Source organism: Anser brachyrhynchus (genome assembly GCF_964034855.1).
Source record: "Anser brachyrhynchus genome assembly, chromosome: 8".
In the NCBI taxonomy this organism is placed as follows: Eukaryota; Metazoa; Chordata; class Aves; order Anseriformes; family Anatidae; genus Anser; species Anser brachyrhynchus.
In genome coordinates this window covers 22,113,189-22,126,830 of record NC_137702.1, presented here as the reverse complement: position 1 = coordinate 22,126,830, position 13,642 = coordinate 22,113,189, and the positions used below count along the sequence as shown (strand labels likewise).

Genomic DNA, 13,642 nt, shown 5'->3' with positions numbered 1-13,642 from the left:
AGCACGGGGCAGCGGTGCAAGCATCCTGCTGCAGTGCCAGGTTTTAAAACCTGCTGGCTGTCATTGCGTCCTATGCACAGAGTGAGATCTGGGGGGGAAACTTTTATTTTTATTTCCCCTTCCATGCACGTGTTCTCATATAAACGTTTTAGGACACCTCAAAGACTGCATCAGCAATGGGTCGGATCCTTCTGGGCTCGTAGCACCTGAAAACTAATTGCGTGAAGTCTCAGTTACGGCAGTTCAGCTATAATAATTATTTTATTTCTTGAATATATTAGGCTATTATTTTAAAATGTAATTTTCATGCTCTGTCTCCTGGCCGTGTAAAACTTTTTCTTGCTTGGCAAGGACACCTCTGGTATTCCCTTATGCTACTTAGAAGTATTTTTGAGCCTATTGCCATCAGTCTGTGGTTTCCTTGCTCGGGATATACCGCAGAGGCTGGGCTCTGACCCACTGCACCTGACGGCCCCTGCAGCAAGCTTTGCCTTCGCCGGCCCCTTCTTCAGCTTGAGCAAAACCGCTCGTAATCCCGCACGTGTCTGCTTTCCAGGTGAGGCACGTGCTGGGACTGGAGGGATGCAGGTCACCCATGCGGAAGGTGCCCAGACAGTATTGCAGCTGCCTTGAATAATGCACAGCGCCAGGCCCTGATCCGGCCACTGTACGCACTTGGGCAGCACTTTGAGGATTTCTGCATTCCTTCTTACAAAGCTGTAATGTGTATTAGGCTCAAATTAATCTGCCAGCCATGGTTAATGTGGCCCTGACCTAGCTGGGAGTGCATTTAGCAGCATGAACAGCACTAATAAAGAAAGAAAAAAAAAGGAAAGAACAGAAAAAAATAAGGAAAAGAAAAGAAATTGCCAATGCACACTGTGACCAATTTCCAACTGCAAGGGAAAGGCATGCGCTGAGCGCTCCCTGGGATATTCTCCACCCTTGCGCAGAGCAAGGAGAGCCAAGCAATTTCTAGGTCTCAAATCCCCGATCCTGCCTGCCCGTAACGTTCTCCTCTTCCAGCTTCCCCTGGCCGCTCTTGAAGGAAGAGCACGTGCTTCGCAGCGCCGTGCCCGGCTCGCCGGAGGCGCTGGGCTGCCGCTGAGGGTCTGCATGCAAGGAGGGCAGAGCCTGCAGGTAGGTGCTGGGCTTGCAGCAGGATGAGCCCTGAGCAGGGAATGCTCCGTGCCCCCTTTGCAAAGAGCCTCCTGAGGATACGGGGCAGAAAGGGCCGGAGAGGGAAGCGCGAGCAACTGTGGGGTTGTGCACAAGGCCCTCCTGGCTGCTGCATTTCCAAGGCCCCTCTTCCCCTAAACGCGTCATCGGTGCCTATTGCAGCTGAGCTGCCTGGGGAGGGAGGTTTTTTCTTTTTTTCTTTTTGTTTATTTTTTGCATCTGCCTCTGCACGTTTTTGTTAATCTGCTTTTCCAAATCGCCCTTCCGCGCAGCCCAGGTAATCGCCAGCTCGCTCTGCCTTGGAAAGCCCTCTGGTCACCACCCCTTGGCTACCCTTGACCCTGGCAGCATCTTCAAAGGGAGCATGGGGCTGCTGCGGAGCCTGCAATGTTTGCTCGCTTATCGGGCGAGCAGCTACCGCCTCCCTGCCCCGGGGGGTTTCGTCAGCCTCCTGCCACCCTCCCGGGGAGACCGGTTGGCCACCGCTGCTCGCACAAGGTCAGTCCCCTGGCACCATGGTGAGCTCCCCATCCTCACCGGGTGACCGCTGTTTGAGGGCAACGTGTTAGTTAATTAATTAAGCAGTTGTTTGCCTCGCTGAGGTCTTGGGTTTGTTAACCCGTGGGTAAAGGGTTGCGTTTCCAGCCCCGTGAGTCCCTCTAGGGTGTGCAGGTCCCAGGGATGGTGGCAATGAGGTGGTGGCCACGTGGGAGCAGGTCCCCCCACCAGCCCTCAGCATGGCTAGGGGAATAATTTGGGAAAGCAGGTGGAGGTGACACGTTGCTAAGGACATCTGGCTGGTCCCTGGTCTCACTTGAGTGCATTTTGGTTGTGCCCTACATGCGACCACGCAGCACACAGTGGTTTCACAGGGTGGTCTGAAGGCAGTAGATCAAACTGGGGAACGTCTGAGCGGTTGGCCACAGGGGGGAGATGTTCTTCTCGCCCTCCTCCTGCTGCTGCGAGAGGCTGGGACGTTTTGGGTGCATCAGGCCTCCTTCTAGGATCTAAGCGGTCACAACAAAATGGACCACTCCTCCTCCCTGTGAGACATCTGTATCTTAAAGAAATGATGAATTTGGATTTAAGAAATGTGTTTGGTGTACGTGAAAGGCAAATGGGTACCTGTGCTTAGCGGACGTGGTTTTCAATCTGTTGGGGCCAGCCCTTTGCTGCAGGGTCTGCAGTGAGCCCTGCCCGAAGGGGCCCCCCTCCAGTCCTGTGCTCCCTCGGGCAGCTGCGGAGGGGCCCCTGTCCCCAAGTCATGGGGAAATTTCAGTTTCTGCCTTTTTAACCCTTTAATCCCCTCTTTTTTGTTTATTATTATTATTTTTTCTTTTCCCTGTGGTGTGACAGTGCTGCACTTTAAGGCATTCCCAAATTCGTGAGCACGGAGGATGGGAAAAGAGATGCTGGGCAGGTGCACATCAGAAAGGGCATGTCCCATGCCAGCTGCTTGAGGCTCGAGCATCCCGGTCCCCAACCCTCTCATGGGGAGATCAGGGACCTCCCTTTGGGTTTGCACCGCTGCCTTACAGGCAGAAGGCTGCAAAGTCCAGCGTGACCGACCCTCAGAGCTCGCCAGGCATTTTTCAGCCCTGGCAGTCCTCGCAGGATACGGACCCAGCCGGAGGGAAGTGTCGCGGCGGGCGCATAAAGGTGTTCCCACGGATTAATGGTAGGAAGGGAGAAAAACATGTGCCAGCCGGGGCGAGCCCCTGCAGCGCTGCATTGTCTTCGGCAGCCTCGCCAGGCGTGCGGAGCGGGGGCGCTTTGAAGGCCGATGGCAACCCACCCCTGGGAGGTGTCACCTGTTGGCACCGCGCCTCGTCCCGCTCCCCGGCGAGGGTTTTTTTGTCTGCCTGGATGCTGATGACAATAAGGGTCACTGGAGCACGCAGCTGGGCCAAGGCGCAGCCAGAGCCGTGCTTCCCCCCGAAAAAAAAAAAGGAAAAAAAAAAGGGAAAAAAAAAAAAGAACAAGCCCCTAACCACAGCGCGCAAGGGGAGGAGGGGAAGGCAGGCAGTAAACAAGCAGCATGGAGCAGGCAGGGGCCGCTTCTCCCTGGTCTTCTTCCCGGGAGAGGGCGCTGGCCCCGCAGCACATGGGTGCTGCTCGCCCGCCCCATAAACATCTGGGGCTGAGCCACCCAGGGACAGGCACCCATGGGTGCCCTGGGCTTCTGTGCAGTCAGCCGTGGTGGCCAAAGCTGCTGGGAGCTGTAGCACGTCTCCGAAAAGTCAGAGCTGGCAGCGTCCCTGTTAAACAAACCTACCCCACGAGCCCAGGGCAAAAGGCTGGGCATGGTTTTGGGTTTCTCAGCATTCAGGCCTGTGGGGTGACACGGGGGACAAAGCGTGGTGGCAGGACCAGGGGGTGAAATGAGGGCTGGGCAGGGAGGGAGACATCCCCTGCTGGGACACCCGGCATGGGAGACCCGGCTCTGCCCTGCCTGGGGCCGCAGGGGGGACACCTTGTCCCCCTCCTGGAGCTGATGTTGGTGCCCCCTTTTCATCCCCAAATGGGCTGTGTATCTGATCCAAGACCTTTCTGTATGGAAACCTTCTCTTCATGTGCTGGGTACTGGGGGAAAGCAGTTGCTGTAAGGCTTCGAGGCACTGCTCTGCCTGAGCTATGTGAGGAGGTGACAAGCACCTGAATTTCTCCTGCCAGCCCTGGGGGACTAACACAGCTTGTGGCTGCTGCAAGGTGGTGGTGAAGACTGAGCTGGGTTTCCCCGTGGGGAGGGAGGGGACCTGGCTCTCAAGGTGGGCAATAAATCAAGGCGAGTCCTTAGCCAGCGGTTACACCTCCTGCTGGCTGAGGATCCGGCTCTCCCGGGCCACTTTGTCCCCAGCCTGTGGCTGTGCAGAGGTTGGGTGCTCAGGAGGGGGGCTGTGGTGGCAAGGAGTGTCGGGCTTCTTGAGAAACAGCAAATTGTGGTGCTGGCGGTGGTGTGGGGCTGCCCCGAGGCAGGCGTGTGGGTGGCGTGTGCTTGGCCTGGTACTCGCGTGTGCACGCGTGGCGGCTCCTGTGCGCGCTGGCATCGCTGTCCTGCCCCGGGAGCCCACGCTGGGGTGTGTGGAGGGCTGAGCACGAGTGGGGATGGGATTGAAAACGAGCTCCCGGGGCGGAAAAATACTGGGCAACCAAGTGGGTGCTCCCGGACCCATGGTGAGGTTGGGGAATTTCTCCTCCCTCGTGTGCCAGTGCTCTGCGGCGAGGGGCCAGGCTGTAAGTCCAGGCACCGGAGGGGCATCGTGCAGGCGAGGCCAGTCCCCCAAACCCCAAAAGGCGCCCCCCAACCCAGTGCTGGCGGGGGGCTCCGTTCCCCTCTCCCCCTTTCCCTGCTCGCCCTGTTTACCCAGGGCGACTCATTTCCATGCCTGCGAGTTATGCAGAGGCAGCCGCTAATGTAAACTGCTGCGGAAAGCCCTGGATCCGCTCCCGCCGCTGCCGCTGCTGCTTGCCGAGAAGTGCCTGACAAGAGGGCTTAAGTTTCTCGGGGGAGGGCAGCAAAAAGGCGAAGGAAAAACAACAGCGGCCGGGAAGACGGGGCTCGTTTTCCCTTTCGCCACCACCCCCCACCCAAAAAAAAAAAAAAAAAAAAAAGACAGAGCAGCCCAGGGGGGCGCTGAGCTTGTTTTTTCCCCCTGCCCCGGCTCGATTGCCAGCTCCCTCCTCCTCCCAGCCCCATCCCCGGCCCCGGCCTCCCCCGGCCCCGCTTCCCCGTGCCCAATCAGTGCTGCGGGGCCGGCGCTGCGGCTCCATAAAGCGGCGCCGGGCGCGGCCCCCGGGAGCCGAGCGTGGGAGCCCCGCGCCGAGCCCCTGCCCGCAGCCGAGCCCAGGTAAAAATTAATAAATAAATAAATAAATAAAATAAACCTCTCCCGGGAGGGGGAAGGGGGGGTCCCGGGGCGGGGGAGGGCCGCGGTGCTCGGCCGCTTTGTTTTGCCAGCTGATATCCCAAGGGGAAATTCCTGCTTCGCTCCCGGGACGGGGGGAGGAGGACAAGGGGCAGCTCCAGTTTTGTCTTCAAAACAATCTCTTGGCTGTCTTTTTTTTTTTTTTTCTTTCTTCCTGCGAGGCTCGCTCTCTGCTTGCTTAAATAGCAGCTGCAAAGAGAGAGATGTGATGCTCACGTCTCATCTCTTGGAAGTGAGGAGCCCCCCACATTAGGGGTCTCGCTGGGGAGGCACGGTCCGGGCAGCCCCTGCAGAGCGCCTGGGGAGGCTTGAATTTTTGGAGGCTCTCAGCACGGACTTCCCAACTTGTTTTGAATTTTTATGTTGTTTGCGTTGCCAGTCCTCCCCTCCTTGCAAACACGAGCGGTCCTGGCACACGGGGGCTGGCGGAAAGGCTGGGCTGGCCCCCAGACCAGAGCCCCTCCGGGCTCCCCATCGCAGCCCGGACGCGGGTGCGCAGGGCTTGTTGCTTTCCCTCGCCCCGGACGAGCCTTGTATAACTTCAGACCAGCTGATCTGGGAAGGCAGCTGGGGCTGGCAAGCCCTCCGTGCTGAAGCAAGCACATTAAGAAAGCCCCAGCTAAGCCTCCCTGCGCATTAGCCCCGCTCCAGAGCAGTGGTGAGCATGGACGTGTTTAAGAGGTAAAAAGTTCACACCTGGCGGAGACACAGTTTTGAAGGCTGTCGCTCAGTGGATAAGAATCCTGCCAGGACAGGATGTGGGCAGGAGGTTGGTTATTTTATGGGATACTTGGAAAGCATCAGAGCATCGTGCTGGCATGAGCTGCTGGGTTTTCTGCCTGGAGCACGGGGTGGCACAGGACCACAGGGGATCTCAGCCAGCACCGTGGTTGAGTTTCCTCCAGGAACAGAGTGTGGAAAAACCTGGGAGCACAAGGGAAAGGCTCACGCTTGGGGTTGGCTTTTGCATCTTCCCTGCAGGAACTCCCTCGTCCGGTCTGCAGCCATGGCCACCTCGGCGAGCTCCCACCTGAGCAAAGCCATCAAGCACATGTACATGAAGCTGCCGCAGGGGGAGAAGGTCCAGGCCATGTACATCTGGATCGATGGGACCGGGGAGCACCTCCGCTGCAAAACCCGCACACTGGACCACGAGCCCAAGAGCCTTGAAGGTGAGAGGTGCGGGATCCCCAAGGATGCCGTTCTCCCTTTTTGAGATGGAAGGATGGCTGGGGAGGAAGCGCGGGCAGGAGATGAAGATGCCTCTCCTCATCCTCCCCCTGTCTCCTCCTGCCCTGGATGCCCCGGGGGGACGTTCCCAGCTCCAGATGTTGCGTTGAAGCGCGATGGCAGGGGTTGGGTGCCCGGCCCTGGCGTTGTACCCGCGGTGGAGGGGGCTGTTGGCAGGGGATCCGCGGCCCCATTGACTCTCAAGTACTCGTTTTGGCCGGAAGTAGTTTGGCAGAAGAAAGTGGAGGGGAAAGAATGGAGCTATCCGGTGTAATTAAGAGCTTGTGTCCCTCAGAACAAACAGTCCCAGCTTACACAATAATAGCATTAGGATTTTCCCCAGGTTGCCATGGAGCTGGCTGGAGACAGTTATGAAATGAAAATACTGTGTGTGACTGAGCAGAATTATCTTTTTTTTTTTTTTCCCCTTTTCCCTCTAAGGGAGTGGTTGGCACAGCTCCTTTGAAATCTTTGTGCTTCCCATCCTCCCACTTTCTCCCCCCAGGATATAGAGGAGATAACATAGCCCGGGTAGAGTTCACTGCTGCTCCCGCTGTGCTTTGACCTGGCGAGCAGTGCGCCAGGTCTCTCCTCCGTACGAGACTCAGCCTGTGCGGCACCCTATGGGACTTGCTCTCCCCCCATCCCCAAGCACCCCGTGTGTAAGCAGCCTGGGTGCCCTGCTCATCCCTGTGGCAGCTGGGAGGTGGGAAACAGCCCCAGCGCTGCCCTGCCGGCTGGGGCTTGGCCAGCAGCCCAGCAACTCGTGTTTCTCAGGGTGGCTGCAGAGCTGGGGAGTTGCCCTCCCCCATTTCTTACTTGTTTTTCTTTTTTTATTTTTTTTCCATTTGGAACAAAAGCAGCTGAGCCAGGGTGAAACCTACTGTGGGCTCGTTGCCTGTAGGCAGTTGCACCTCCATGATACCGAAGGGCAGCAGGGAGTTTGTCGTCCTGGTGATGGTGGACCCTGTCTCACAGTGGTTGCTTTTTCTCCCCAGATCTCCCCGAGTGGAATTTCGATGGCTCCAGCACCTTCCAAGCCGAAGGCTCCAACAGTGACATGTACCTGCGACCTGCTGCCATGTTTCGGGACCCTTTTCGCAAGGATCCCAACAAACTAGTTCTCTGCGAGGTCTTCAAGTACAACCGCCAGTCGGCAGGTGAATGGACCTTCTGGTGGACGTGGTGTTTCTGGGGAGGGGGAGCTGGTAGAAGATGGGGGTGGAAAAGGGAAGACCTACCCAAGTGTGGTTGGTGCCCTTCAGTCTCATGCCAGTCAAAAATAATCCCTACCCTGTAAATAAAAAGCAAACAAAGTGCTGGTGGTGGAGATTCGGATGGAATATTGGTCCTGGGCTTCTCCTCTCCACTAGTGCTGCTGAGACTCAGACTGTAGATAAAGTAGGAATGGGGAATGGCAGTGGAGAGCCTAAAAAGCCTTTTGCCGCTTTTCCATTGTAGAGACAAATCTCCGGCACACCTGTAGGCGGATTATGGATATGGTGTCCAACCAGCACCCCTGGTTTGGGATGGAGCAAGAGTACACGCTTCTGGGGACAGATGGACATCCGTTTGGCTGGCCTTCCAACGGCTTCCCTGGACCCCAAGGTAACCTTTTAGGAGTCAGCACTGGGACAAGTCAGGAGCATTCACCGCCGTGCTTGAGCTGCGGTCGTTGTGATTCAGCTTATGTTTCTAGTGAGCTGAGAGATTGGAGGCCTTTCAAGGGCTGAAAGGACAGTGGCAAGCAGGATAGTGTCAAAAGCTAATCTAGGAAATTAGAATTGTTACAGAAAGGCAAAAATGATGACTGGCCTCATCCAAATGTGCTGTTCAACTTGTTAGTCTATGGGTGATTTAAACTCTTGCCCAGCATGACAAAGCACAAGCCCAGGCTGTCAGAGGGACTTGCTCTGCTCTGCTAGTGATCTTCTGTGAAAAACAGATGCTGAGCCTTGTTCTTCCCTGAATTTGAGCCTTTTTTCCTTCTGGAAGCTCACATTCCTCTTGCTTTTTATCTATGCTTTTGCAGGTCCGTACTACTGCGGTGTAGGGGCAGACAAAGCCTATGGTAGAGACATTGTGGAGGCCCACTACCGAGCGTGCCTTTATGCTGGTGTGAAAATTGGAGGAACCAATGCAGAAGTGATGCCAGCCCAGGTAAATTTGTAGGTGCCTTGTGGGAGGAGATAGTGCAGAAAAATCAAGTGCAACAGGAGCTTTTGCTGCCTGTTGTTTTTGCCAATGATCAGAGTGTAAGGGGGTGGGAAGTGTCTGACCATGAAAGTCTCTGCACCACTGAGCACGACTCTTCCTTCCTGCAGTGGGAGTTCCAGGTAGGGCCATGTGAAGGGATTGAGATGGGGGATCACCTCTGGATTGCACGCTTCATCCTCCATCGGGTGTGTGAAGACTTCGGCGTCATCGTGTCCTTCGATCCCAAACCCATCCCTGGGAACTGGAACGGGGCTGGCTGTCACACCAACTTCAGCACCAAGAACATGAGAGAAGACGGAGGTCTCAAGTAAGTTTTTTGAGATGTGCTGGTAGCATCCCTTTGCTAGGCACAAGCTGGGCTTGGTAGCAGCAAGCTTTTTGCAAAGCTTTTGACTGCCTGGGAGACATCACTGTGGTGCTTGGCATTCTGTGTTAGCCTTTCTTCTGGATTTCACTGTTGGTTTTTTTGTTGTTTGTTTGTTTTTTTTTGTTTGTTTGTTTTTATTTTTTTGTGTAATGTCACACTCCTGCTGGTGCTGGGTGGGAAATGGAACCAGCAGTTCTGCTCCATCAGTGCTGATGGAAGCACGGGTGGACAGGATGCAGCAGTTTGTAACAGCTCTTCATCTGTCAGTGCTGTAAACAAACAAACTTAGCAAAGACATTTTTTATTCATGAAAGAGACCATTTGCTTCTGTCCAGGCCAGGCTGGAAGCAAGTGACATGTTTGGTTTAAACATGATGATTCTGGAAATGTAAAACCTGAGTTCCCGTGTGGGGCTGGCATGCAGAGTGTGGGCAGAGACCTCGCGGCACTGGACAATGGTGGAGCTCTGTGAAGGTTTCCTCCGGGAAGCTGGGCTGTCTTGCTTTAATCTCCCTGGTGCCCTGAGATAACAAACCAACATCAGCTTCCCTAATAGAAACTTGGGTTGAGAGATCTCCCCTCTGAGAGCAGGTTCCCTGGCAGCGATGCAGCCCGTGGGATTTGGATATGGGTTAAGCCAATGTTGTCCCACACCCAGCACTCCCAGGAGACACTCTCAGCCTGCAAGGTTCCTTTTCCAAGAACAACCCAGGTCAGAAGGAGGAGGGGAGAGAAGCCGCCAGTTGAGATGGTCAGAAAAGTGAGCTGCAGGGGGCTGATAGACCTCATCGTGAAGTGGCTCGGGGAGAGGGATGAACATGTTGCCGCTTGGATGCAGCAGGCGAGTGGCTCAGCTCATACCCCCCGTCTCACTGAACCCTCCCCGCTCCCTTCGCAGGCACATTGAAGAGGCCATCGAGAAGCTGAGCAAGCGCCACCAGTACCACATCCGTGCCTACGACCCCAAGGGTGGGCTGGACAACGCCAGGCGCCTGACGGGCTTCCACGAGACGTCCAACATCCACGAGTTCTCAGCTGGCGTGGCCAACCGCGGCGCCAGCATCCGCATCCCCAGGAACGTGGGCCATGAGAAGAAGGGCTACTTCGAGGACCGCCGGCCTTCTGCCAACTGTGATCCTTACGCTGTGACGGAGGCCCTGGTCCGCACGTGTCTCCTCAACGAAACCGGGGACGAGCCTTTTGAGTACAAGAACTAAGCAGACTTGTGCCCACAGACACCGCCTTCCCCCCGCGCTTCCCGCACCCCTAAACTTCCCTTCTAGATGTAATCCTGAGGGTACAAGATAACACATTTCGTGTCTCAGTAACTCTTGTTGTCTTGAGGTGGGGGAGGAGGGCAAATCTTAGTTTTATCAATGTCTGTTTGTCATTGACTCTTCAAAAGGCGAGAGGAGAGGGTGTTAGAGAATTTTTAACCACTGTTTTTTGTTTTTGTTTTTTTTTGTCTAATTCATCTGTACATCTGATGGGATCCAGTGGCTTCCAGGGACAGACCGCACACACGCTAAGCCAGCAGACAAGTGGAAAGTGAAACCTATAGCCGAGTTCCCCAGGAGCCAAATTTGGGTGCCAGCCCCAGCGCTAGCTCTCTGCGGGCCAATGGTTCCCAAGGCTTGGTGCCCTTCTGCAGAGAAGGGCAGGCAGGAGCTGTGGTGGAGCCCAGCTCCCTCCTGTCCGTGTGTTGTGGTGGGGAAATCTGTGACCTCTTGCCACACTTTCAGATTTCTAGGAATCTTCTGGCATCGAGCTCGGCATAGGAGCATTTAGGAGAACTTGTTCTGTCGCTGGAAGTCAACTGATCTCCTGCTCATAACACAGAGTGAAGTAGTATTTTTCTATTTAAATATGAAAACAAACAAAAAAATATATATGAAAGTGGTTTTTTTTTTTTTAAAGAAGAAAAAGATGATGGCCACTAGAGCAGGCAGAGCTCCTGGCGATGCTGTCAGAGGGCCTGCGGGGAGGACTGAGGGGGAGCTTGGAGGGCTCAGTGGAGAAGCCTCACGCGAGTGGAGTTTGCAGGAGGTGGTTCCCGGGGCCGGGAAGCCCACAGAAATGTTTGTCGCTGTAACTCGAGCATCTGCAAAGCGCTCACGTGCGTGTAGATGAGCATGAGGAAGGCGTTCCGAACTAGGAGTTGGCTGGTCAACTTAACCGTGTTCTGGACAGAGCCATGGGTGCTTCACCCTTACCAGTGGGGTCAGCATGTCACTAAAGCAGGGCTTTTGATAAAGAAAAACAAGTTTTAGATTACTTTTTTTTTTTTTTCCAATAATGTGCTTAGTTTCTAAAACTGAGTGGTTTTACGGAGACTGTCGATGTCACTGTTGTGTCCTGGCTCTCGGGCCGCTGCCGTTGGCTGTGGTGGTGGCTGGGAGAAGGGAGAGGTGACCAGTCCCTCCCAGCTCCTGCCGGCAGCTTCAAATGGTCTGGGATTTTACACTTAGATGGTGCCAGTTATATTCCGTTGCATTTGGACTTCCTCCGAATAGTTTTTTATAATTAAAAAAGAAAAAAAAGATCAAAATATTAATTCTGGCTTCCTTCTTTCTGTGCATCTTCCTGGCGCCTTCTTTTGTATGTGTGTTGTCTGCGCTTAAAGGTAATTTCACCCTGACACGGGGTGGATTTTGGCTTCTCATTTATGGGGTGGGTATTTTTGGATTCAGACCACCCTTTCCTCCCCCGTGCAGACTCTCCAGAAAATGTTTTTTTTTTTTTAGGTGGCCATTGATCCTGCGGTGGGTGATAGTCCAGCCCTGACTGGAGGGGGTTCTGTTGGTATGGGAAAGGGTCGGGGCTTGTGAACATCTGTACTATGTGATAAGCACAGGTGTCTGTGTGCCTCCCCAGCTGCCTCCACACACATTCCACAGGAGCTAGGAATCCCACAGAAAGTAAAATTGCAGCAAAATTCTTGGAAAAAAGAGGGCTGGGTGGTAGAAGGCCCTTTCCCATTCTTTGCATGGAGGAAATACTGCTAATACACCTTTGGTATAAGGCTGGGCATTTACAAAAAAGCAAGCGAGGTAGCAGAAAGGTGTCATGGTGCTCCCAGAGTCCTTTATTTAGCCTATGGCACTACTCTAGCTCCCCGCAGGGTACTTCAGGGGTGGATACTTTAACAGCTCCCATCCTTAACCATGCCTTAACCACACACAAGCATCCTGCTGGGCTGGTGAGGCTGTTTCTGCTGTCGTAGTTTTGTGGGCCAAGTTGTCTTCTGCATCACCCTTCTGGGGAAGATTCAAGGCAGCACCTTCTTCACCAAGGCCCCAAATTACACTCTCTGTGCCCCTGCATCCCATAGCACAGGGCTGTGAGTATATGGCTGTATGGTGATGGGAATGGGATTCAGCCCTGTGCTCGTCCCCTTGCCTTGAACATAAACTTAGGACAGGTGGTTGATGTTTAATTGCACCTCTTGTTCTCAGCTGAGGAAGCATTTTATTCACTCCCTTGACAATTACCCAGTTGAGAACAGGCCTGAAACAAAGAGTGCTTTCAGATGATTATGGAAAATATATGTAAAAAAGGCTATAATGAATTAGAAGGAAAAATCCTTCCTTTCCTCTAGACATTTCTTTCTGACTTTCTGCCTAAAGCCTCTTTGCTGAGCCTGCTTTGCAGCCACCTAACTGCCCTTTCCCAGCTATGTGTGGTAGAAAGGCTTCCTCTTCAGACTATGGGGCTCTTGCAAATTGCGACTGAAATCTTCAGAAGCTGAGTTTACTGTTTATGTATTTATATAAAACATTTTGGCTTTTAATCTAAGCCTCCCAGGAGGAAGTGAATCCCTTTTCTGTGTTTATACACACACCCTTAAAATGTGAACAATTATACAGAAAGGTTCACCAAATACAGGAAAATGCAGGTATCGGTCCCAAAGGGCTTGCTGGGCGCATCAGGGTGTCAGGAACCACCGACTGCTCTGAAACAAGGCAGCCAAAAATAGCACCAGCTTTTTGAAGTGCATTCCCTTTTAATCAAATGCCAGCTTATGAGACAAGCCTGCTCCAAAACGATTAATACATCTGCTCACATGCCACGCTTTTCCCTTGGTTCCCTATAACTGAATTTTAAGGCAATCAAAATCAGATTAGCCACAACTCTCTTCAAATACAGCCTGCAGCAAATGAGCTAACCAAGATTACCCTCACAGCGTCATTTAGCACAAGGATCTAGTAACCCAATTACGGTGAGTAAGCAAGGTCTTTTTTTCCCTCCTGAAAAGCCGCCTCATGAATCAGGAGTGTCTGTTTGGGTTTCTTCTGCCCTTTCACAATTTCACTGTGCCCTGATGCTGCTCACACCAGTCCCTGTCCTCCTTACCCCCCTCTTTTTTTCCTTTTGCATTTTAGTGGGCCTATTTGATCTCTCTAGATTATCCTTTTTGCTAAGCTGGAGTAAAAGATCCTCTACCCGTGCTTGAGCCTGGTGCTATCAGAGCAGCCCTGCCTTGCTCCCTTGAGATGCCTCCTGCAGCTCCTCCAGGGCGGTGTGGTGTTTAGGGAAGGGGGTTTCACCCTGCTGGCTCCTGTGGCTTTTAGGCTGATCCCTGACCCTGTTTGTTTACTGATAAAGGGGCCAATCTGTAGGATCTGAGGCACAGAGAGAACAGCTTTCCCAAGCTCACGTGGATCATGGGGCCTGTTAGTCACTGGGTCATGGAGCTGGCGCAACCCATCTGGGTGCCCAAGGG

At 53.8% G+C, this 13,642-nt stretch overlaps 1 protein-coding gene across 3 annotated transcripts; it reads left to right on the top strand.

Annotated features, from left to right (window-relative positions):
* Positions 1-1,656: 1,656 nt before the first annotated feature.
* Positions 1,657-11,473, top strand: GLUL (glutamate-ammonia ligase). 3 transcript variants are annotated; one of them, XM_080601989.1, is made up of 7 exons: positions 1,657-1,677; positions 6,087-6,277; positions 7,334-7,495; positions 7,797-7,943; positions 8,368-8,495; positions 8,660-8,859; positions 9,818-11,473. In XM_080601989.1, the coding sequence occupies exons 2-7, from the start codon at positions 6,112-6,114 to the stop codon at positions 10,134-10,136; spliced, it is 1,122 nt and encodes a 373-aa protein (XP_080458115.1). In that variant the 5' UTR covers positions 1,657-1,677; positions 6,087-6,111; the 3' UTR covers positions 10,137-11,473. The 3 variants fall into 3 exon arrangements, with proteins under 3 accessions (XP_080458115.1, XP_080458117.1, XP_080458116.1); XM_080601991.1 differs by lacking the exon at positions 1,657-1,677 and adding an exon at positions 4,905-5,027; XM_080601990.1 differs by lacking the exon at positions 1,657-1,677 and adding an exon at positions 5,242-5,786.
* The last annotated feature ends 2,169 nt before the right edge of the window (positions 11,474-13,642 follow it).